Raw genomic sequence first — 22,632 nt, 5'->3', positions numbered from 1 at the left:
AAATTAGTTTGCACGAGGGTTTGAGGCAGCTCAGACTATCCCAGAGGAAGTCTACCCAGAAGAGCAGTTAAAATAATGGTAACTCTCAGAGTCGGTGCAACCCAGGAGCTCCCGCTATTGATGCTCTTGGGGAAGCTGCGCTGACGTTTGGGGAAATGCTTGCAAAACAAAGCCATGCTATGGCCTCAGCCTTTCTACGAAACGTACTTAACTCATCCCCTATACTGTGTGTTGTGGCTCTTGCAGATCCTAGTGCTGCTGTTCCAGCTGGTGCCTAAAGCAGAACCAGCTGTGGAATTAGACATTCCCATGGCCAGGAGCAACTCTGTCCGCTCTGGTAGCCAGTAGGAATTACTGAGCAGTATATGAGGGATACTGTGCTATGTCAACCAGCAAGGTGGACAAAAGAAAGCGTTTACTTTCTCAGCAAATAAAACTGAAAATTAATTGTGCTTTTCTCTTTCCTCAGGGTCTAATGGGTTTCATTGGTCCGGTAGGAGAGCCTGGAATGGTGGGAGAAAAGGTAAGATTGCTTGCAACAAATTGGTGGCTGTAACTTTTGCAGGATGACGGAGACTGGGGCGGGAGGAATATTGTGGAGCTTTAAGTTGTCATGTCAGTGCAACACCCAGCTGGGAACGCAGCACGTCCAGGGTGTCTGCGCTAGTCTTGGGCCAGGCAAAAAATAATTCATTTCACATTTAGGAATTAACATGCGCTTGCCTTCCAAGGATGCTGTCAAATATTCTCTGAAAATTTAAGCTTTATTCATTCATAATCTGCCAGAAAGCTTGTATTTAACAGTCAGTTCTGTTCTTTCTGGGAATGAGGGATGCATCAGCCCTGTGTTCCTGGTCAAGGGAGGAGTCCAAGGAGTTTAGGTTACAGGGATGTGCTCACAAGCCCATGCTGAGTTGCCAATGGGGTTGCCAATGGGATCACGCAGGACCAGGGCTGAGCCTGCACTGAACAGGAGGTCTCAGCAATTTCTCAGGTGCGGAGCAGGTACAAGAGTGCAGGTACAAGGTACAAGAGCGCGGACCAGCAAAGGCTGGTCCAAATATTTCCCTTTTTATTTGACAAGGACCATCCTGTCCAGCTGCCCCTGTGGTTGCATTGGGCACACTGCTAAGGGCTGGTGCCCTCTTGTGTACAGTACAGATACATGCTTCTTTCAGGAAGAAAAATGGCTTTATTTTCCATAAAAATGTAAATGGACATTAATTTGTTTTCTATTAGAGTGTAAAATTTTCTTCAGGGGCAGCTTCCAAGGACAAATCATCTATGTCATTCATTGTATCTCAGCTGCAGACTGCTGGTTTTCATTGGTGGTTTAATTATTCACAGCCCAGCCATAAAGATAGTAAAGAGCATAAGATGATGCATTCCACACATCAGTTCTCTCTCTCGCTTTTATTACTTCAAGCCCTGTCCTCTGGCTGATGATGTCAAGACTCTGTGACGGTTACACTGTGTTCGCTGCAAATGCATTTTATTGCTTGTCTGCGGCAGCCTTTGGAAAGCCCGTTGCACTGATGGTCTCTGGTGGGGCAGTAGCAGAAGCAGGCTCAGTCGAAACTGTCAAGGCACACAAGAAGTAAAAGGAACGATGTGATGTGGGCTGCGTTTTACAGAAGGAAAACAGAGGAATAAAGTGTCTGTGATGTGTCCAAGGTGATTACGCAGAAGATTGGTGCCTGAGTGAGCTGTCTCAATGGCAGCTGCAGCCCTGAATTGAATGAGGAATAAGGCGTTTGCCATGCAGGAGACGTGGGAAGATCTTTTTTCCCACTCCAGTAAATTCACATCTGGCCCTACAACTTCTGTGCCAATGCCTTGACCACATGAGCTGTCCTCATCTTGCAGATCGACGCTGTAACACGATGATGTTATTTTGGTGTCCAGGCAAACCCGGGCTGTCCTTTGAAAATCTGCCCTAGGAGATCCTCAGCACAGCTGTGATTTCTATCAGACTTCTTCTCTACCAGGACAAACTTACTGATGACAGAAATAACTATCATGAAATCAAAACCTCAACCAGGCCTCCAGTTGGCATAGCGTCCTACAGCTCACTATGCTGTTGTGAGCTAAATGAAGTGGGAAGTATGCTTTCATTAGACATAGCTGAGTCAGCAATCTCCATCCTGAGAGCTGCAAAACTTAAGTTTTGCCAGTAGAATCCAAAGATTATCAAAGAGAACAATACAGTTAATACATACTTAATAAAATCCATGCATTCAGGGGGGGAAAAAAATCCTTACGTTGGTTTACAAGGGCCAACTGGTGACAACACAAACTCCGGGGTTTGTTTTTAATAAGCTGCTTAGAGCCCAGAAAATATTTCCCCTTACACTTTAGCTGTTGGAAGGTAGGTCAGATTTTGGGCGTAAACTACTTGGCAGCATTTGCTAACTCCTCCTTCCTCATCCCCCCAAGCACAGGAACGTAACAGACCTAATTCCCGGTGCGTTACCGGGGCTGCCAGGGAGAGTACAGTGGGAACTGCCACTGTCTCCAAAAAGGAGCATGGACCTCCCGTCACTAGAGCCGTGCCTTCGGGTCGTGCGTCAGTGGGTGACGGTGGTGCTCCCGGAGCTTACACCTCGTCTCCTGTTCTTGGCTGAGCTGTAGGGCCGAGGGTGTTTCACTCAGGGGAAATGGGATGTTCTGCATGTGGGGATAAGTAAGACTTTTGGAATTAATAAGTGATTTTTTGGTATGTTAATTTTTTTAATGCCAGATGGTGGCTTGTTTTAGAAGGGGTAGTACCTTTAGGGTGGGCCGTGGAAGCATCCGGCCCTGAACCCCTCGTAAACGCAGGCCTCCAGCTCGTTGTTGTTTGCGCTGTGGTCTCAGCACGAGCCGCGGGGTAGGGGGTCCCCCAGAACGCCTACGGGCTCCCCTGAAAGCACCAGCCGTCTGTTCCAGGCAGCATCTCTGGTTTTTCCAACTTGATTCCCTGCTCTCAACCGGGCCTCAGGACCACAGCTTTCAAATCCGTACCTCTAAAAACGCCGGAACGTGTAGGGGTGATGGTACTGCAGGACAGAGAGGGGTGTCGTGCCTTGGGTGGGAAGGGCGGGAGATCTCCAGGGATCCAGTCCTAGCAGTGTCCAGAGTTGAAGGTGGCCTTGAGTGCTTTGCTTATCTCTTGTTCCTCAGTGGTTTGATGGCAACAGTAAAGTCCCCTCCCTTGGGATGTGGAAGATTAGCTAATTCTTGCCGTAATCCTTTACCTACTCTGATAAGATGGACACTTGAAAGAGGGTGATGATTATTCCGTACTGGAAGTCTTTCTGGTAGAAATCAGATGGCATAGACTGCAATTTTTGGATCTTTTAGTTGTTTCATTGCTCTAGATCCCCGCAGCTGCCAGCTGAGAGTGCTTCTTAGCAAAAGTCCTCACTCTTCCCCATGCACCTGTGTCTCTCCTAGGGCGACCGTGGCTCAGTGGGACCCCCAGGCCCTCCGGGAGTCAAGGGGTCGATGGTAAGGAGTAAGTCTGCATTCTCTCGCTCTTGCTGCTGCCCCTCTCTCTCTGTCCTAGCGAAGGGTCCAGCTTCTCCTGGTCTTTTTAGTTACGTGACAACAGCTGCAAATTCTTCCCGTCTCTGCGGGGATGGGAATGGCCATTCGACTGACGGGATATTGAGGTGTAACCTCTCCCCTGCCGTCCCCTTCAGAGAAACACCGGGTTTCGACATGTGTTCTGCAGCTCCATCAGCTGAGGACCTGTTGTGTCAAGTAGAGATAACCAGGAACCGCAAGCTACGGCACCTGAAGGATTGCCTGTTTCCAAGCATCCCGGCTGCTGAACCGACGGGATCCGGGAACAGGGATCTGTTACTCACATCCCACCAAGTTGCCAGGGGCCGCTGGAGGTGCAGGGCTGCTTGGGCAGCACGCTCATGGTGTGTGGCTGTGCTATGTGCACTGCATCCTCCTTTAGGAGTTTAATAGAGGGGGCCTCAGCAAGATCTTGTCTTGCTCTGACACTTACCTCCTCTCTACCATAGTGCAAGACCCAAAGACAGATTTGTGTATTAATTCAGCCCGTTCTCTTCTGGGCTGTTTGGTAAATCTACCTGCTTATGTTGCTAGCAAGGTTGGAGCTGGGCTTTTGACGGTCTGGCCTTCTCCATCTGCCCCTGTGCAATTTTACCCTGACAAATAACAGACCTGCCTGACCTTGCAAGCAACCAACGATGCCTTTTTTCCTGTCTTCCCACTTGGAGGAAGAAGGGCTGAGCAGATCCTGGGAATTCACACCAGGCGTGTTCTTCTTCTTTCCCTTTTAGGGGCACCCGGGGACACCAGGAGGAGTGGGCTTTCCTGGGATCCCTGGACCAACAGTAAGTAAAGGCTATCATCACCTTGTAATACCACACACCAAAAATCAGCATCCCGTATCCTGGGCATTCATGGGCTGAGTCAAGCCACTGCGTCCCGGTTGATTTGAGTTTGATATGAACAAGAGATATGGGGAAAGGGATGGGGCATGGGTGGGAAAGAGATGCTAAAAAAAAAAAGTGGTGCTTAATTCAAACTTTTGTAGCCCATTTCCCTAACGGGGGATCCAAAACTCACAATCCAGCCTCAATCTCTAGCAGGACACAAGCTCACCAGCTCAAGGTGTTATTGCAAGGCCCTCTATTTCTGCTGGGAATTGTTGGCAGTGATGACACCATGTATCATCTGGTGACGACATCATGCAGCGACTGCATCCTGCGTTTTCAGAGACCTTCTCTGGGTGAGAGGAGCAGCAGAGCTCCGTCTGGATGGGCTCATCTGGTACACGTGCAGCTGTGGCTGCAGCGTGCACTTGGTGCGGAGGTAGATTTTGGTGTGGCTCCGGTTTCCCACAGCCGTTGTTTAGATGGAGCTCCGGCTCTCCCAGCAGCAGAAATGCCGCTGTGTGTCATTTGCTGGAACCAACAGAAAGGCAGCTCTGGGCGGGTACAGGGAATGGATTTTGCTCAGTGTGTGAATTCCCACAGTGGTGTTAACTGGGAGGAAGATCACAGTAGTGAAATGCCCGGGCAGTGCCAACGGCTTGGCCTCCAGATCAGCGGCAGCTCCCACTGCGGGGAGGTCGGGGATGCTCTGGACCCACCGGCTGCAGCTGCTGGCTGGGGAGAGGTTTCACATTGTAAGTCAATGGAGGGGAGGGAAAGAAAAGGTCTGAGGTCAAGCAGTACCGCGGGGTGACCCGTCCCTACCTGAAGAGCAGCAACTGGCCAGGCCCTTACAGTAAAAGGAGCACGATGCTGCCCGCAGCCCCCAGCAGTGAGCTGCTCTGTGCCCCTCATGGCAGCACTTGCTGTGGACAGAAGTCCAGGAGGCAGCTGGGTATTTTAGCAACTTTCCCAGCACGTTAGCTGGGACTTGGGGATAGCTGGAGCATCAGGCAGGCCCCCGGCTTACTCCATGCCTGTGGGCACGGGGGAGGACAGGAGTGCGTCCTTGGCAGAGGTAGGTTCTGCACTGGCAAAGAGCTCCCAGTCCTGAAGCACTATCTAGTGCACCACTAATTAGTACCTTAGCTGCGGCTGAGTTTTGTCTTACTTCACTGGGGCATGGCGACAACAGTGTGAGTTGAGGCATCAGCTCTGACTGGAGATGCCGAAACCTCTCTGCAGAGCTCTGGGAGCTGAGACCGTCCCCAGGTCCTTCCGCTTCCTTCAGTTCCCCGTTCTCCTGCAGGCAAATAACTAACAAGTTCATCCAAGCAAAATGTTTCCTCCAAGACTGCATTTTAAAAAGTCATAATTCAATAAGTCCAACTTCCCCACAAAGCCAGTAAATCAAACAATCCCCTAATATCAAATCCCCACTCATTAACTCCAGCTGTTTCTGCCTGTTTCTCCACCAAACATTCATTATTTGCTTTTCAAGCCAGACCTGAGGCGTGCAGTTGTTGTTTGTCCTAAACTGTTAAAATCTTTGAGATTAAGCTCTCCAGTGAGCCTTAGCAGCTCTGATGGCTGGTTAATTCAATAGAGGGTGATTGGGACGCGAAGATGTAGTCAACGGTAGGAAACTCTGCCCTTAATTTCAGCTCACTGAGACTTGTGAATTCCTTTCCCCTCTTCTTGCTCACCGTCATGGTACATCTTCTGTGTTAATATACAGTTTTGAAAATAATGTATACATATAGGTATATTAAAGGTCACTCATCTTTTCCTAAACAGTTCCTTGAAACTCCCAGGGTTCCTTGAAATTCCCAGCAGGGTATCTAGTTGTTCCCTCAACATTTTGCCACCACAGCGAATGTTTCTGTGCTTGTATTTTCATAAGCTATTTGGGATAGGCTGAGGCTTCCAGGAGGATATTCCAAATACCAACAAGGAATTTCATTTCAGTGTGTGTTTATCATAAAAATCTCTATAAAAGAGTCATCTGACACATCTACTGCTTGTCTGTGCCAGTCGCTACCGACCTCACTCGCAAAACCGAGATTTACTGTGATTACAAATATAGTTACAGTCAACTAACTTTTCCATCTTGAGTGAGAACAGCTAAGCATTTGTATTCTGAACTTACATGCCATGTAGAAAGATACCTCCGTTCCAAAAGCAAAATCTTTATTAGTGGCAGTGGTACAAGCAGTAGGAGGATCACAGTCCAATTTTGTTCTGATCCTTGGTGGAGTTTGCACGGTTGACAGTTGGTAAAAGCTATTAATATATAAATAGCAAAATGATGTGGAATGTTTGAGAGAGTAAGAATGGAATGTGTCATTTTGAGGTTTTCTTTTCTGACAGCAGAAAGGCACTAACTTTAAATATGGGTTTTTAAAGCTATAATATAGAAATAAGTCCTGTTTATTGAACATATCCTTTAATTTTTGAAACTGATAAATATTATAACAGGAAAAAAAAGCTGCTTAATTTTCTTCTGCATTTTTTGCATGCACATTACTGAATCAAGTGTGTACAAATGCAGGTTAAAAGAAAACCTGAAGCCTTTCTGTAAGTGAGAAGCCTTTCTCTTCTGTGAGAAGAACAGGATCATCCGCAACACCAACAAGTCCAAATGAAATCAGCATCTATCTCAGTATGAACATTTATGCAGCACTAACAGGGCAACAGTTACTTGAAGCTAAAATCAGTATTTGGCTGAAAAGGTCAAACTTGGATACCTAAGAAGAGGTGTCTGATTTTGTATTTGGACAACGGAAAAACGGATCCTGGTTATTATTATTTTTGTAGAGATACTGAGCAACAGCTGCTTTTAATAGCTTCGGAGGGAATTTTGGATGTCCGACTTCTCTTCAAATCACACCACTTACACAGACAACAGGCTGCAGATACTTAAGCATACAAACCTCGGCCAGGATCCTTGGCCTAAATGTTCATAATCCAAAGACAATCAGCGAGTTAAAAAAAAGACCATTTATAGACAAGTAAATATGGTAATGTCTTTGGCAGGAGTTTAATGAACCAACCTGCTGGTCAAGGCTCTGCGCCTGAGGCCCCTACGGATCACGTAGGGATGTGGGGTCTTACCAACAGCTGCTGCCTTCCTCCTCCTCCATCTTCATTTTGTTTCCCTTTTCCCCTTCCAGGGTCCGGCAGGAGTCCGTGGTGCACCAGGGATGAGAGGGATGAAAGGCCGCAGGGTAAGCACTTTCCACGAGCTTTTCTCCCTCTCTTTCAGCCATTGGAAAAGTAATCTGGTGGATTATTTTGGGGTTGTGAAATGAGCAGCGGTTGGGGCAGCACCTCCACAGCCACGTTTCTGCTGTGCGTAAAGACTGCAGTCGTTGAAGCAAGTCTTACCGGGGCTGCGAATGCAAGTGATGTGTATGGGCAGAGGGGTGTCCCAGCGTTAGAGTTTATCGTGGAAGTGGTCCAGCTTGTCTTTTCCAGCCACCTGCAACGTCAAAACAGGGTTTATGGACACTTCTGGTGAGGATGGTGAAGATTTAGTCATCTGAAGATGTATCTGGGCTGGGGAAAGGGGTGCAGGTAGGAGACCAGAAAAGGTGCCTTTGCTGCCAAGGGTCAGAGAGCAGCTGAGATGTGAAGGGTTGTGATTTAACCAGAGGCTGATAAAGCAGGAAATGTTATGCCACGAAACAGAATTTAGAGACGAGGCAGGCAGAAACAGAGCTGACAAGGAGCCGAACAGCCTACTCTTCCCATATCTTCCCTTTCAGTCTCTCAGGGGTAACATCTTCTGGCAGCATTCTGCGGGGTTGTGAGAAAGGTGTGTTTTGCATTGTCAGTAGATCAAATTATAAGCATGTCTTGTGTCTTCCTATGGGTTTTTCCAGCCCATAACACAAGACCTTGATTTTATCTATACATATCTAAACAGTACCACACTGTAAAGCACGTGTGACTCCTCGCTCTGCCTGGGAAGAGCAGACCCCCAGTTTGGGTGCTGGGTAATGGTACTAACTAGCGTCACTGACAGTGCTACAAGTACATGTTACACCGGAGAAATATTTCACAAGCACTCTGTGTCAGTTCATTCGTGGTTCTTCCTGCTCTGTTTGGGTGACAGCCGACAGCAGAATGACCTCTAGACCTGCCAAAGCTGCTTGTTTTCCTGCCTGTGACATCCAACCCATGTCCCACTGAGCTCTTCAATCTTTCTTCTTCTTCAACGGGACATTTGTTGCAGGAACATCCCTGCTTTGGGTTGTTTTTCCTCGTCCAGCTACTTTACAAAGTATTAATAGCGATAGTTCTGCTGAGGGCCCCAACAACAACATATTTTGCATTTCTCCCTCCACAGATCTTATGATATCTGTTTCCATGTTTCATTTTCAAAGACGTAGGCTGGAGTAAACTACACATTTTACCCACCCCCAGCCTCTGCTTCTATTGCAACTCCTGTTTGGGGAATTCGGGACAGCCAAGGATTGCATATGTTTCCCTATACCAAAGCTAATACTTTCTTCGAATAGCTGGGACCAGCAAAAGGAAATGGAATAACCAACTAGAAGGCTTTATAACCACAGAGTTATGTGCCCTGGAACTGCTTTAAGCTCTAAAAGCACAGCTAGAAGGACACCAGTAACATCCAAGCCCGGCAGATGCATATCAGGGTTCAGCTTTTAACTTGCGGCTGGGAAAAACAGCTTCCTTGCCTCTGTTCTCCTTGGTGGGAAGGCCCATGGATCTCATTCCCCAGCTCCGCTCTCGGAGGGTCCCCTGGGGAGCGAGGTTTCTCTGTACTACATAGCAGCAATTAACTGAGCTGTCCGGGACATCCAGGATCATGATGGGTGAGAAACCGGAGGCATTCTTTCACGGGAGGCTTTGAGTGGACGGTGGAAAATATCTCAAGGTAAAACTGCAGTGCAGAGCTGAACGGGAAACGCCTTCTGAACGAACCCAGGCTGCCGACTGTGCGGGCTCTGGGAGAGGTGGGTCCTCCGAGGGGATGAGACGTTTCTGCCGGTGCCTTTAATGGATGCAGTGACAGGAGTCGTCCCAGCGCTGCCCCCTCCCAGCCGCCGGCCGGGGGTGCCAGCCGCATCCTGGCACTGAGCCTCTCCTTATGGCAGGCAGCCGCGTGCCGCTGCGGTGTTTGGGGCTTGGGTTGTGCGAGATTCATTCGTATAAATCTTCCTCGGCTTCTTACGTCTGCGTTGGCCTAAAGTCCTCCACCCACAAGGGAAGTACAGCTGACCGGGCTGTTTTCAGCTCCACTCATACTGTCAGGGATGACAAAGGGGATAATTATTATCACACAAGGTAAAACCAAGAGCAAAGCTGGATTCAGCTCCTAAGAAGGGAGGTTGGCTGGCACAGCAGGGACCTGCCTTTGGGTGTAGCTAGATCCAGAGAGAGGGTGCCAAACCCGCAGGAGAAATCCTGCAGGACACCAACTGCCACCGGCAGTGTCCATCCTCAAAATGACGTACCGCATGGTAGAGACGTTCAGCTTCATGGCCTGGGCTTGCGTTTCCTCTCCAGATGTTGAGTCTGGCAGACCCTGTGCCAGTCGCTCCCCCTGGATGTTCCTCCACTGAGGAAGCCCAGACTTCCAAGTGCATCCCAGCTCTGAAAACCAGGAACGCGGCAGTGGCTCTATCCCGGCTGGCTGCAGAGCCCGGCAAAAAGTCACCCCAGGAAATGCAGCTCGTGGAGGTAGAACAGGAGGCAGTGCCTGGGGAAGAGGGTCCATTTAAGGGCTTGATCTTGCCCTGAGGACACCGGTATCAGAGAGGGGTAAGCCTCTGCCAGCAGGCGCTGAGCATCTGGATCTGCTGCTGGTGCCCTGCGCTGATCCTGCCCTCCACACCCGCTGCTGGACTATGGCGTGGTGGAGATTTGGTGCGTTTGAGCACCGCAGTGGTATAATCTGTATGGAATTTGCGAGACAGACAGACGTCCTTTCTAAGATCCCCAGCAGAGAGGAGGAACTTGGGCTTTGCTCTGAAATCCTACAGATTTCAGTGAATACGATGTGGGGAAGTCGGTATTGTAAGGACCAGCAGATCTCCTGCCTGGAGGATTTCTGGTTTGTATATCTCTCTCTCACACATTTTCCTTCTCTTCATACTCTCAGAAGATATTCCAGGCACATAGTATTCTTTGTTTGCTTAGTTTGTCCTGCTATTCCGCCTCTTGGTTTTCTCAGGCTGGGGAAATGATCCCCCAACTGTAATTTCAGACATTACCCTCTGTCTATCCTAGTTTACAAAAGGGACGTAATTCAATTCAAAGTGGAAACATGAATGCAGCCTTCAGCAGATGTTTGTGGATTCCATGAGCTCTGTTTGTGGATACTTCATTAAAGTAATTTCGCTTTTGAAGGAAACGTAAATAGCAAATATGGTTTCGATTGTAAAGAACAATGGAGACTTTTTGGGATCTGTATTTATGTTGTGATAGTTTTTGTATTGTCAAGATATAAGTACAAATTTTAAAAAGAAAATTCTTTAAAAATTGTAACCTTCTTTTTAGTCATGACAGGGCTGTTGTTCTTCCCAAGTCTTTGTTTAGCCCATCAAACTGATACTGAACAATCTTCTACAAAAGTGGTTTCCCCTCTCCTGTTCCCTAAGGACAAGAAACTTGGACCTGTGGGCCCAGGCTTATTTCCCTTCATCCGCACTCGGTATAACACTTAGACGTGTGCTTAACATTCAGCTAGTGACAGCTATGCACATTTAAACCTAATTATTTAAACAAATCAAGGTTTAAATTTGGAGGCAGCTGATTCAGCAAGTCCCTCACCCTATCTCACTTAAATTCAAAATTCACATTTCTGTTAATCAGCTCCTCGCAGCAGGAAAACCTGTGGTCCCCAGCATCCTCTATCAAGGATATCACTATCAAAAAGCCCAGGTATTGACTGAGAATCTCTACAAAAGGCTAAATAACAACTGGAGCCATGACTTTGCAACTCAGATCATAAAGCTGCACCTGAAATCCTGCTGTAAAGTGACTTGCCTGGCTCTGTTCTTCTGGCCAAGGTGTCTGTCAATATTTCTGGCATTTTACCCTCTCACTGGAGGGGATGCTGGGCGCTGGCTCAGGCAACTCAGAGGAGCTTCTCAAATCCCAAAGCATATTTCTCTTTTCCATCGTGCCATTCATTCAGCAAGCTCCTGCGTTAGCGATTGCCCAGGTGAAGCCTGCGAAGACGAGATAAGGCGCGCACACCTGCACGCCCAGCGCGCTGGGACAGCGGACCGCTATCTCTCTGCCACACGGACCCGATGCTTCACAGCATCGCTGACTGCAGGAATTTGTAAATGCTAGGGATTTGTAAAGTGGTGTTATCTAAGCAAACCTGAAAATAGTTGCTTTTTCCAGGCCCAGCTGAGTTGTTGTTCATGGAGAAAAAGCAGAAGTATATTGTTGTGCTCCCAGGGATCTTTCTAGTTGGCTGAAAAAACATTAGAAGTGTTTGAGGAAAAATTAGCTACAGATCTATGGCCAGCGATGTCTCCCTTCAGCTTCAGTCAAGGCATCTGCTTGCTTTTCATTTGGCCGGACTGTGAGAGTGAAATATCAATATTTGGATAAAGGGGTAAGGAAGAAGCTTTGGATTTCTGGAAAGGAGCTACTGACTGCTTATTTGTGCTGCTGCTTCAGCTATTCAGAGGCTTGTTACTGTCTCTCTTTGAGCTCTGAGTATCTGTTTGAACAGGGGAAAATGCAGCGCTGCTTTGCAGAAACACCTTGTTGACTATTTAGCTCTGTTCTGCAGGAATGCTGTCTGCTCTAGCGGCAGGGTATCTATTGCCTCACATGGCAATAAACCTGAGTTGCAAAGCCTGGAGCTGAATTCCTCTGCATTTGTGAGCTGACGCTGTTCATATCTAGCCAGCATCGTAACGCTTTGTTTAGTCTGGGGTTGCTGATAGCGCTGCTCAGTATTGCACGTCTCTGAGGGAAATACTGTCGTGGCCTGTGTACCCACTGATCGTGTGGCACTGTGACCTGCTCTCCTACCATTGCTGGAGCCTACATTAAAAATAACTCATCATTACAGGGGGCAGAATGTGACTGCAGGTGAGACTTGCAAGGACCTAACGCTAGCTTTCTACTACATAGCTCTGGGGGGACCTACGCAGGGATTACAGTGAGAAATGTGCCCACGTAAGACGTTGAAACTAGAATTTAAAAAATGCTGGGCTCTGCCCAGCCCTGAGTGCCTTGGTGCCTGCTGAGATCCAGGACCTCAGCGCAAGCGTGACTTACTGCAGCTGGAGCATCTGCATTCGCACACAGGGTCGCAGAGCTGTGATTTCCCACGCGGTACCAACGCAGCTCCTCTTGCCTGATGACGCAGCCAGAAGGGGAAGGTGGGCAGCAATGAGTGGTGACACTTGTCTCGTGGCTCACGTGCTGCAGTGGGACTGCCCGGGCACGTCCCTGTGCTGTGAGCCCCTCAGTGACCTCGGGTGAGTTGCTTTGAGATGGACGTGGCAATGCCTTTGGGCCGCATATTCATGTCCAACTGGCTTTGGTGATACAGTTGAGCAGGTTCTCAAATGCTCCATCAGCCATGAACCTGTATCTCTCTGTGCCTTGGCTGCCCATGTGCAAAGGAGTGCACAGATCTCGTTTTAACCCTCCTTTTTTTCCTGTTTACATTGTAAAGCCTCTTGGAGCTTGCACTGTTTGTACAGCCCTGGCCCAGCAGGACCTCTCTTGAGCTGTGTACTGCCATATAAATACTGACTTAGACTAAAGAAAAGCTTCCTTCTCCATTTCATGGGCTCCTGGAGATGCTGACAGCAGTGATAAGGCCATGCCTTTCACTGCACCCTCCTTACCCCATTCTCAGGATGGGTCCATGCTGCCTATGCCCTTAGGAGGTTGTTCCCCGAGGTGCCTCTCCACACGCTCGCCCCGGTCCCTCTCGCAGCGTAGGCACGCCTGGCTGTTCAGTTAATTTTGAAGCACTGAGGGTCCAAGGGGAGCCCAGGGAGCTGTGCTCAGCCCTGCCTGCAAGGCCAAGCTGCCGGGTCTGCAGGGGGAAGGCACCGTGCTGTGCCTTGCGGCATTTGGCATGGGATGCTCCCTGGAGAGCTGCCAGGACCTCACTCACTCTTCTCTAACCAGCCTTGTCAGTAAAAGAGAGTTTTAAAGATTTAACTAATTGACTAAATGTAGCCTTTCCTGTCAGGGCGAATTACGGGGAGCCTTTATCCTGTGTTTCGACCCAGGAGGCTGGAGAAGATGAAGCTTGCCACATGCATTTGCGAATACAGGGTCACTTTCTCCTTCTTTAGGTCAGATGCTGATGCGATGTGTTGTGATAGGATTAGGCAGGTGAGTGCTGTGAAGTGAGATTGCCCTGGCAGATCCTGCGATGCTGGTGACAGGGCTCTGCTGGAAGAAGTGAGGATACTGTAAACACCTCCCCAGCCAGCCAGCCCTGCCGGGTCGGACCGCTGAGAACCACAGCCGTCACTGCCCTTGCCGCAACGCTGAGTGAGGGCTGAGGGCACCCAGCAGCCTCTACCCAGCTCAGAGCAGCCCAGCACTGGCAAAGGGGCTGGACAAGGCAGGACAGGCTACAGAAGATGGATCTGGAGGACCAGACGCATCCCACTTTCCTTCCCCAGCAGCATCTGTCCTGGAGTGGAAACCTCTAACCTAGGTCATGACTGTCGTTTCCATGTCCCACTTGCATCTGATTCCTGCTCCCTCCTTTGGTAATACCAGGGCTGAGCTATTGAATCCTTTCCCTCTGCACATCCTTCCCCTTCTTCACAAGCAGGTCACTGCATCATCTCAGATAGTAAAGATGCAATTGCACAAAATATCTGAGTGGCTGCTCAAAGTCGAGGGGAACAGTTTGTTTTCCAGGGAGGATGAGAAGTTGGGTGCTTTCCCACAGTGCCAGTACCATACACATGCTTACACCTCCCTTCTCTTTGGGCAGCCCAGTACCCAGCCCAGAGCAGGTCTGTGATTTTGCTGGGTTGCTGGGTGTCCCGGTCACCCCAGGCAGCTCCCCAGATGCCTCCAAACCTTGGTCTCCCACTACTCCGACTTACAGCGCTGTCTGGCTTGAGCTGTCAGTAGCCCTGCTTTTAAATGGCCTTCTGGTTTCTGTCACTGTGCTTTGAGGTTTATAGGGACACGGATTAATAAAACTCTTGGTCTTTACTGCTCTCTGATCTAGTGACCAGCCTGAGCCGGGGCACTTGGGGTCTAGGGCTGGTGAGAGCTGCCGTTACGTTCGTGTAGCAAAGCGCTGACCATTTGGTTGTGGTGTTCCCATCTGGTGCACGGTCCTTCTCTGTCCGTCTGTCCTGGAGACCAGGCTGAGCATTCTTTAGAGCTGTGTCTTACTGGCATGCAATACAGGCTTTTGGTTATTTAATCTCTGGTACACTCAGCGGCACAGGGTTTTGCCAAGCGCAGTAGAAGTTTTTGCATTATTTTATATTGACAATGTTTGTCTGCTGTAATAATTTGGCTGCGTTTCCTATACATCTTCTGCTGTTACACTGCCTTTCTTTGTGAGCCTCTCTCTCTTTGCCTGTCATACTGGAGTTGCTTTTCTAACGCATTGGCTCCCTAGCCCTGTTATTACTTTTGGCACTCGGTTTGCATCCCGATTAAGCACATTGGCTCCTGTTTTCTCTATTTCCACATTGGCCTGCTCTCAGGATTCCTCTTACCACTACATTCTAGCACCGCTCTGTGTTTTTATTTATTATTTATATTGCAGTAGCGCCTAAGAGTCCCAACTGAGCTCATGGCCTGATTATGAACATGATGTGCGTTCATGGAGTCTCTTGATATGCCCTTTTTTTAGTGTTTTATTTTCCCTGACCGTGGCTCTGTTTATCCTCTGTCAGCGTGACACGCTGGTTTCTGGGGTTCAAATGGTGCAGAGCGCTGCGCGTTCAGCTCTTCTGAAATTAGCTTGAAAGCTAGATCAGTTATCCCCCCTTGGAGACCAGGGCTCTCCTCACGTAGCACCCTCTGGAAGGACAAAGACACCCCTTCCTCGAGGATGCCCGAGCTGTACCACGAGCTGTTCAATTTTAGCTAATCACGTCCAGGATCGCTCACTGTCTGGACTCCTGAACGTGCCATGAGCATCTGCAGCAGCCTGTGTGTCCCGTGCACCTCCCGAGGTCCTCGTGCCCGCTGCATGCAGGCACACCCAGGAGCAGATGCCGGCGCAGGGCCCGTCGTGCCAAGGCAGGGGCGGCCAGCTGCGCTCCTCCCAGCGTGCGTATGCGCCAGTACCTGCCTGATCCCGAACAGCAGCCGGTTCTTTAAATAGCAGGTGACTGTACCTGAAGGCTTGGAGTTCAGCTGCCAGCAAAGGTACCCTGCTCTTTGGGAGCAGCTTGGGGCCCAGGACAGCTGTGAAGATACCGCACGGTGGCGGTTTGTGTGCTATATTTTGTAGCTTTATGGCCCGGAGTGTGACCGTGAGACAGCGTGGTATGCCAAGGGTTAAGGGCAGGGGCAGGTTCTGGGAAGGAAGAGGTTTGCTATCAATAAGGCTGGAAGTGCAAGTCTGTGCGTTGCAAAACGCTTGTCAAGTAACCGTTGTCTGAAAATAAGGCTGTTCCTGGCCTGCCTTTCTCCTCTGGCTTTGGTTGGCAGTTGGTAGTTGGTTTAACAGGAATAAAAAGTGTTTTGGTGCTGCGTGCTGGTAAATGGTGAGAAATGAAGCAACAAAACACAGAAGGGATCTTTTGAGTCCTGGGCTCCGAGCTGCTGTGCTCAACCCCACCAAGTACAGGTTGGCTTAGCCAGGACTGATCTCATGGACTTTCCTGGTGGCCAAAGCTAGGGTGACTGCTGTATTTTCCAGTCAGATACATACTCTGTGTTCTTATTTTTGCCTCTCTTTTGCCTTCTTCCAGGGTGCCAGAGGGCCTGATGGATCAGTAGGCGAGCCGGGGTCGCGAGGTGTCAAGGTGAATGCCAGTGGGTGGCCGGGTTGGCCAAGGCTGCTCTTAGCTGCATTGTGAAATGCCCTGGACAGGATCAAGGTCTCACCCTCCTCCACGAACAGGATGTTCAATCGCCCCGTGAGGACCAACCAGCAGGGACGAGTCTTTCGTGCAGCCGGAGTAAAATCTGTCCAACATTGGGCATCAGGGCCCTTGCTGCTGGGGTCTGAGACCCCCAATACAGAGGCACCCCACAAACATAAAATTAATGGGGTCCCTCGCAGGAATGGGAGTAGCTTTAACCGGCAGTGAGCGCGCTTGACTGCTACATCTGAACGTAGCACAAAACTCAGAGCAATTTAACATGACTGGTAAAATATGACCTAAGAGAATTGTATCTGTTCTGATGTACTTCATGTTCATTAGATCAGGACAGGAAAAAACACAGGGCAGGAGACACCTGGTGCAAAGAGAGCCTGGCAGATACCCTGCCTGAGCAGACCCTCATCCAAGGTGAGCCTGCTCCATGGCAGGCTTTGAGAGGGGTGCATGGGAGAGAAATTAGGAGAAATTAGGAGAAATTTCTTTACTGAAAGAGTGGTCAGGCCTTGGAACAGGCTGCCCAGGGAAGTGGTTGAGTCACCATCCCTGGAAGTATTTAAAAGACGTGTAGATGAGGCGCTTAGGGACATGGTGTAGTGGGCATGGGGGGGGTTGGGTTGACGGTTGGACTCGATGATCTTAGAGGTCTTTTCCAACCTTAATGATTCTATGATTCTATGGGAGAGTTTCTCCCTTTGGCAGCAGCCTGATTTGAGAGTAGTGTGGCAGAGCTGGACCCTTGTCCTACCATTGAATGTCACAGACTCCATCCCCTGCATGGCACACATGGCCCTGCGAATGCAGTTGGGATGGGGAATCTCCCTTATTTCATGCCCCGCCAGACAGGGCTGTGCTGAGTCTCCTGAGAATCCCAGCTTCCTCCAAAGCGGTGTTTGCTCAAAAAACCTTAGGTCATGCAGCCCATTGCCCACACTCCCTGCTGGGTGGGGTGTTCCTCAGGGCAGGATCCTGGGCATTTGGCCTCTCAAAAGCTGCAAGGAACTGGAGGGGATATTTGATGCAAAAAAATGCAAGAGCAGATGGGCTGGGGCAGAAGAGCATCGCCAATACAGTTTGCACTCATGCCAACGTGTCTTTGTCTTTTCGCTTTGCAGGGCCGACCAGGGGAGCCAGGCAAGCTGGGGCCAGAGGGGCTGCAGGTATGTCCTCTGAGAGAGCCAGGGCCTGCCAACGCTGGCATGGTGTCAAACCCCCGTGGGGGTACCCCCACCTACACTGTGCCCAGGGAACTGCAGCTTCTCCTGGCCAAAGCGCCGCGGGTGTCTCAGCACATCGCCAGCTGCTAATTGCTGTAACTGTGTGTTCACAGGGGAAGATGGGTGAGACTGGGGAGACGGGAGCACGCGGCTTCCCAGTAAGTGTCCATCCCTTGTGCTTCCTTTCATACCCTCGGTTTCACACAAGTCCATCAGTTTTGGGTCCTGGTGCAGGAGGAAGAACTTGGACAGTGTCTCACGCTTACGGGGCCACCTCTGCACTCCTTTTACTGGAGCGTTTGAGATGCACGTTACCGCCGAGAGGCGTGAAAGATTGCTATGGGGTTGGAGCTGAGGTTGGTGTTTTTAATTTTTCTAGGGTATCCAAGGACCTTCTGGACCTCCAGGAGCAAAAGGGGCTCCAGGCGACCCGGCAAGTGTCTTATCGCTCTCTCTTCATCTGTCTTTCCTTGCACACACACAGACACTTCATTTCTTTCTCTGACTGTCTCTTCCCCACCACTCATTCCCATTCCCAGCTTCTCTGTCCTTGCCAACTCCAGCGCGGTCAGAGATGTGAAAGACTTGGCTAGAGTCCTAAAAGGCCTGAGGAAAGACAAGGTCAGACCCCTGGAAAGCAAAAGAGGGCCATGGATGAACCAGGGAGAGTGTAGGATACAGCCTGGAATGGATTTTGGAAAGGAAGGGAGAAAAGAAGGGCAAGGTTGGGCCTGGGAGAGGGTCAGATGTAACAGGAGGAGTTGGGCTGGGCTGGTAGGTAGAGCGGAGGGGGGACGAGGAGGGAGGCCGATGGTGTCAGAACTGAGCCCACAGCTTTGGGGAGGCATTGGGAGATGACAGGTGAAGACACAGACCTCGAGGAGGGCCAACAGGACCACCGAAGGTGGAGGGAGAGGGGTCATCTGCTGCTCTCTGTGCCTGTGGGGACTGACCTGGACTGAAGGGAGAGGGTAAACCAGGCATTTTCAGGTTGGCAACTGCAGTTGTTTTAGGCAGGAGCCAGAAAGATGAAGGGCCTTCTGAGCTGTTTCGGCCTGTTAAGGTGCCTCAGCACGCCCATTGCTGGCTTCTCCATCTCACTGGCCACCTCTTGCACGCTGCGTAGCTCTACTGTGATGTGGGAGGGAACTGGAGTTTTATCTTACAGGCCATGAAAGCGGTGGCCCTTCAGAAGTGAAAACAGTTGTATGAAAAGAGCCTTGTGTCTCTGTTTTTCAGGGTCCACAAGGACCACAGGGGCCACCTGGGCCTTTGGGAGAAATTGGGCATAAGGTAGGTCTGATCTTTGCTCCTATTTGTTTTCCCCTTGCATCAAGAGTGGCAGTACTGACAGAAGAGTCAATGTGCAGAGGTGGATCCTTCCACACCTGGGGACACCAGCAGGAAGGATTGCCCTCAAGTCTGAAAGTCAACTTCCAAAGCAAAGAGTGAAAGTCAGAAATTCGAGCATCATTTTCATCACAGCCCGTAGACACCCAGTTAGGAGAAGTGCAGACCCATCTTCACAACAAGAGAAACATTTCAAAACTGCCCACAGTAACAACCACACCAGGGACCACCTTTCTGCACCAGGGCGCAGAGTCAGGGACCAAATACAGTAACAATTCAAGCTGAAAACTGGTCTTTTCTTTCCCCCTCCCTGGTGCTATTGCTGACAAGACACAGTTTTGTCAGCCAGCCTGGATTGCTATGGCAGTCCCATCACAAGCCGCTGCAGCCAGTGGAAGAAGCTGAGAGAAATGCCTTTGCTGCTGACTATGCTTTTGGGTTGCCGTTGCCATGAAGCAATGGCACAAACACACCATAACCAAAGCAGCAGCAGCTGCCAAACAGTGCCCCGATGGAGTGCAGGAGATGCCTCCATGGTTTCCCCGTAACTCGTCTGCAGTCTTGGCTTGATTTCACTCCCCTTGAAGTATTATAGTCTTGGCTGATTATACCAGATGTGCCAGTTCCCCTTGGGTAGCTCCTTTCCATAGGTCCCGAGCTGTAATATAAATATGATGTTTCACTTGGTTGTGAAAACAGCAGCGAAGGTGCCTTTTAATGCAGTCTACTGCAAAGTGTATGAGTCATGAAAGTTTCCATTCTCATGGCTGCTAGACTGGATGGAACAGCTCTCAGCGTGGTAAACCACATCGGGGAGCTGGAAAGCTGCTACCGAGCCACTCTGGATGTTGCCAATCAAGAAAGTACAGAGCTTTATTCAAATCTGTGACTCTTCCAGGAGCATTTCTCTGCACTGGCACCTCTGGAGAAACCAAAGCAGGATTTTTGCTTTCATTGGAGCTTGGGTTTTCTCATTGCGTGACTTGACCATTTGTTCGTAAACCCAACGTGCGCCCTACTCCCTCCTCTGCTTGAATCCATTTCAGCAAGCCAGGAACTGGCGTTATTCCCTGGGCAGCCAAGTGCTCCTTTGACTATATGCTCTTTTTTCCTTTATTCCTAACTGCAAGGAGAAGGGAGATTGTTGTCCGGAAAGCAAATATCATAAGTAAATAAACCACTCAAAGCCTTTAAAGACAAGCTTTGCTGTCCCATCTTTGGGCTTGTTTCACAGATTCTCATTTCCCATGCTTCCCAGAGGTGGTAGAAAAAGTACAAAGATTAAAGCTCCCCGTTGATCTCCGTACCAAAGGTATCTAATGAACGTGACCCCTCTATCGCAAAGCTGCACATGGCAGCTGGACGCTGAGTAACAGTTTGCAAGGTCATTCTCTCATCTTCCCTCTTTCTATCTTACTTTCCATAGTTTCCCAGGTCAGGCACTCATTTTTGGCTCTCTGAGGGGTGCCAAGCCCCTCTGCCAGGGTCCATGCTCAGGTGGATAGGGCCACGTTATCTCACCCGCCAGCCGCTTTCTTTCAGCTAGTAGAGCCTGGCAGCAGCCCCGGGCTGTGGGTTTCTGGTCCGAGCCCAGCTGTTGGGATGAGGATGTTTGCTGGCCCATTACAGCCAGAGAAAGTGGGTGATGGATGTCAAGGCTAATCTGGCCAAAGTTTGTGCTGGAGGGTTTGGTGTAACCTTGCTGTTCTTGGCTCCCTGTAGCTGTCCTGGAGCTGGCAGCACTGTTGTGCCCCTGCCTCTCCGGGAGCGTGGGGTCAAGGGCTCAGCTCGAGGCTGTGTCATCTGGGGCAGCTGCTCCTGCCAAGGCAGGGCAATTCACTGCGCGTGCAAACCCTACGGCTGCGTTAACGCTTCACCCTAACCGAAACGAGACCGGTGGCGCGGAGAATGTGCTCGCACCAGCGGCAATGGAGAAGCGTGGTTGCAGGAGGCAGGGAGCAAGAGCACAGCTGAGCTTTTTTGTTACCCGCTGTATCAGCCAACCTGCTGGACCCTTGTGAAGGGCTTTCGAGTCTAATTCTGGACCTTTTCCCTTCTTTCCTAACTCATCCCAGTGCTGCTGGTGGTTACTAACCTTAGAAAGCAGAGAGGTTGGAAGGAGATAGAGAGAGGTGCTTGGCAGAGGAGGCTGGGGGGCTGCCGCGGGGCTGGGGAGAGGGGAGGCGTGAGAGACGAGCAGAGCCCTCCCGGGACGAGGGGGTCCTGGGCCTCTTTGATGCTGCGTACCCTGAGCCAGCTCCAGGGAGGTAATTACATTGCAACCAGGGCTCCGCTGTCCCAGGAGGGCTCTGCTAAAGGAATTATGTCTTTGATCTTGCTTTCTACTTGGTTACAATGGGTTTTTTCATTATCTTTTTTTTTTTCCAGGGACCGCCTGGCTCAATGGGACAACCTGGCCTTGCAGGTGAACCGGGCATGAAGGTAAGAAATACCCTTAGTGCAATTTCTCTGTCAGACCAGGGAGATAATAGCAACGTCTGTTCCTGCAGGACTGGGTAACCTTGCAGGTTCACCCTCCAGCAGCCAAAGCAGACAGCGTATTCAACAAAAGATAAAGTTTAAAAAATAAAATCGGGTTAACTTTAAGCCCTTGGTTACAAATTCCTGAGCCCCATCCCGAGGGGGAGGCTGTCGGTGCTGGGCAGAAGCACCATCCCAGGGGTCTTCTGCCTCAAGAGCTGTGAAGGGCCTTGGAAATGAAGCTCAACTCTTTTGCAGATCCAAAATCTGAGTGGAGGAGGGAGTCCTCGAGACCCAGAGATCCAGGCAGCTTCTAATTTGAAACAAGAAGAGTCTTAGGAAGTTCCCAAACTTAAAAATACCCTCAGACAAGGTCCTGCCACAGTTTCCAAGCCTCAGCTCTGTGGGGACTGAACTCCTCTAATGGTGGTGGGGGAAGGGCGCTCTGCTCCAGAGCCATGAATGCACCTTCTTGTCCACATGGAAAGGCCTATAAAAACCATCTCTTTGTTTGAATAAGATCCCTGTGCTGAGCAGCTCAGAGGGGGTTTTATTTTATCCTAACCCCCTTTCCGCTTGGTTTGAAGGTTCGCTCCTGTGTGGAGAGCTTTTGAACAGACTCTGTGTGGGGATTAAATGCAATTTCCTCTTTGCTGTTCTTCACTCCCCACCCCCAGCCCCATCCTTTGCCATGTTTTCCTTGGCAAATCTTCTGACACTTCACTGGAGCTACCGTGTCTTTGGCGTCCCGATACTGCACGAGTGTTTCGGCTCCCGTGCTCCTGGCTGCCCTCCTCGGGAACAGGACGCCATGATTTGCACAAACACCCCCTTACCCCCTGTCAGTGCGACACGTCCTTGCTGGGGAGTCAGAAAGGGAGAGTCCAACGCTGCTCCTTCTCCCAAGCTGGGAGGTGCTGGGACAGGCTGGGGTTGCTCTGGGCAGTCATCGCTGCAGACCAGTTTGCTGTGGGATGAGATGTATGGATAGGTCAAACCTTTTTCTCCTTCCGCCTCTGCATTTCCTGAGCTCTCTTCCTTGCAAAGCAGTTAGCTTGGTGGGGCCACATGGGAGGTAGCTGTCCTATGGCCGTTGTACCCCCAGTGCAACCTCGCAGCCTGTCGCCAAGATGCATT

At 50.0% G+C, this 22,632-nt stretch overlaps 1 protein-coding gene across 1 annotated transcript in view; it reads left to right on the top strand.

The window, feature by feature from the left end:
* Positions 1-22,632, top strand: part of COL27A1 (collagen type XXVII alpha 1 chain) — a 123,928-nt gene that overhangs the window by 61,003 nt on the left and 40,293 nt on the right. The window contains exons 21-30 of the mRNA XM_075171002.1: positions 470-523; positions 3,436-3,489; positions 4,299-4,352; positions 7,568-7,621; positions 16,316-16,369; positions 17,563-17,607; positions 17,778-17,822; positions 18,044-18,097; positions 18,904-18,957; positions 21,403-21,456. Coding sequence (XP_075027103.1) covers positions 470-523; positions 3,436-3,489; positions 4,299-4,352; positions 7,568-7,621; positions 16,316-16,369; positions 17,563-17,607; positions 17,778-17,822; positions 18,044-18,097; positions 18,904-18,957; positions 21,403-21,456 — 522 coding nt within the window. The remainder of the gene's footprint in view (positions 1-469; positions 524-3,435; positions 3,490-4,298; positions 4,353-7,567; positions 7,622-16,315; positions 16,370-17,562; positions 17,608-17,777; positions 17,823-18,043; positions 18,098-18,903; positions 18,958-21,402; positions 21,457-22,632) is intronic.

The sequence above is a fragment of the Calonectris borealis genome, chromosome 21, assembly GCF_964195595.1.
Source record: "Calonectris borealis chromosome 21, bCalBor7.hap1.2, whole genome shotgun sequence".
NCBI classification, from domain to species: Eukaryota; Metazoa; Chordata; class Aves; order Procellariiformes; family Procellariidae; genus Calonectris; species Calonectris borealis.
This window is presented reverse-complemented; position numbering and strand designations above follow the sequence as displayed.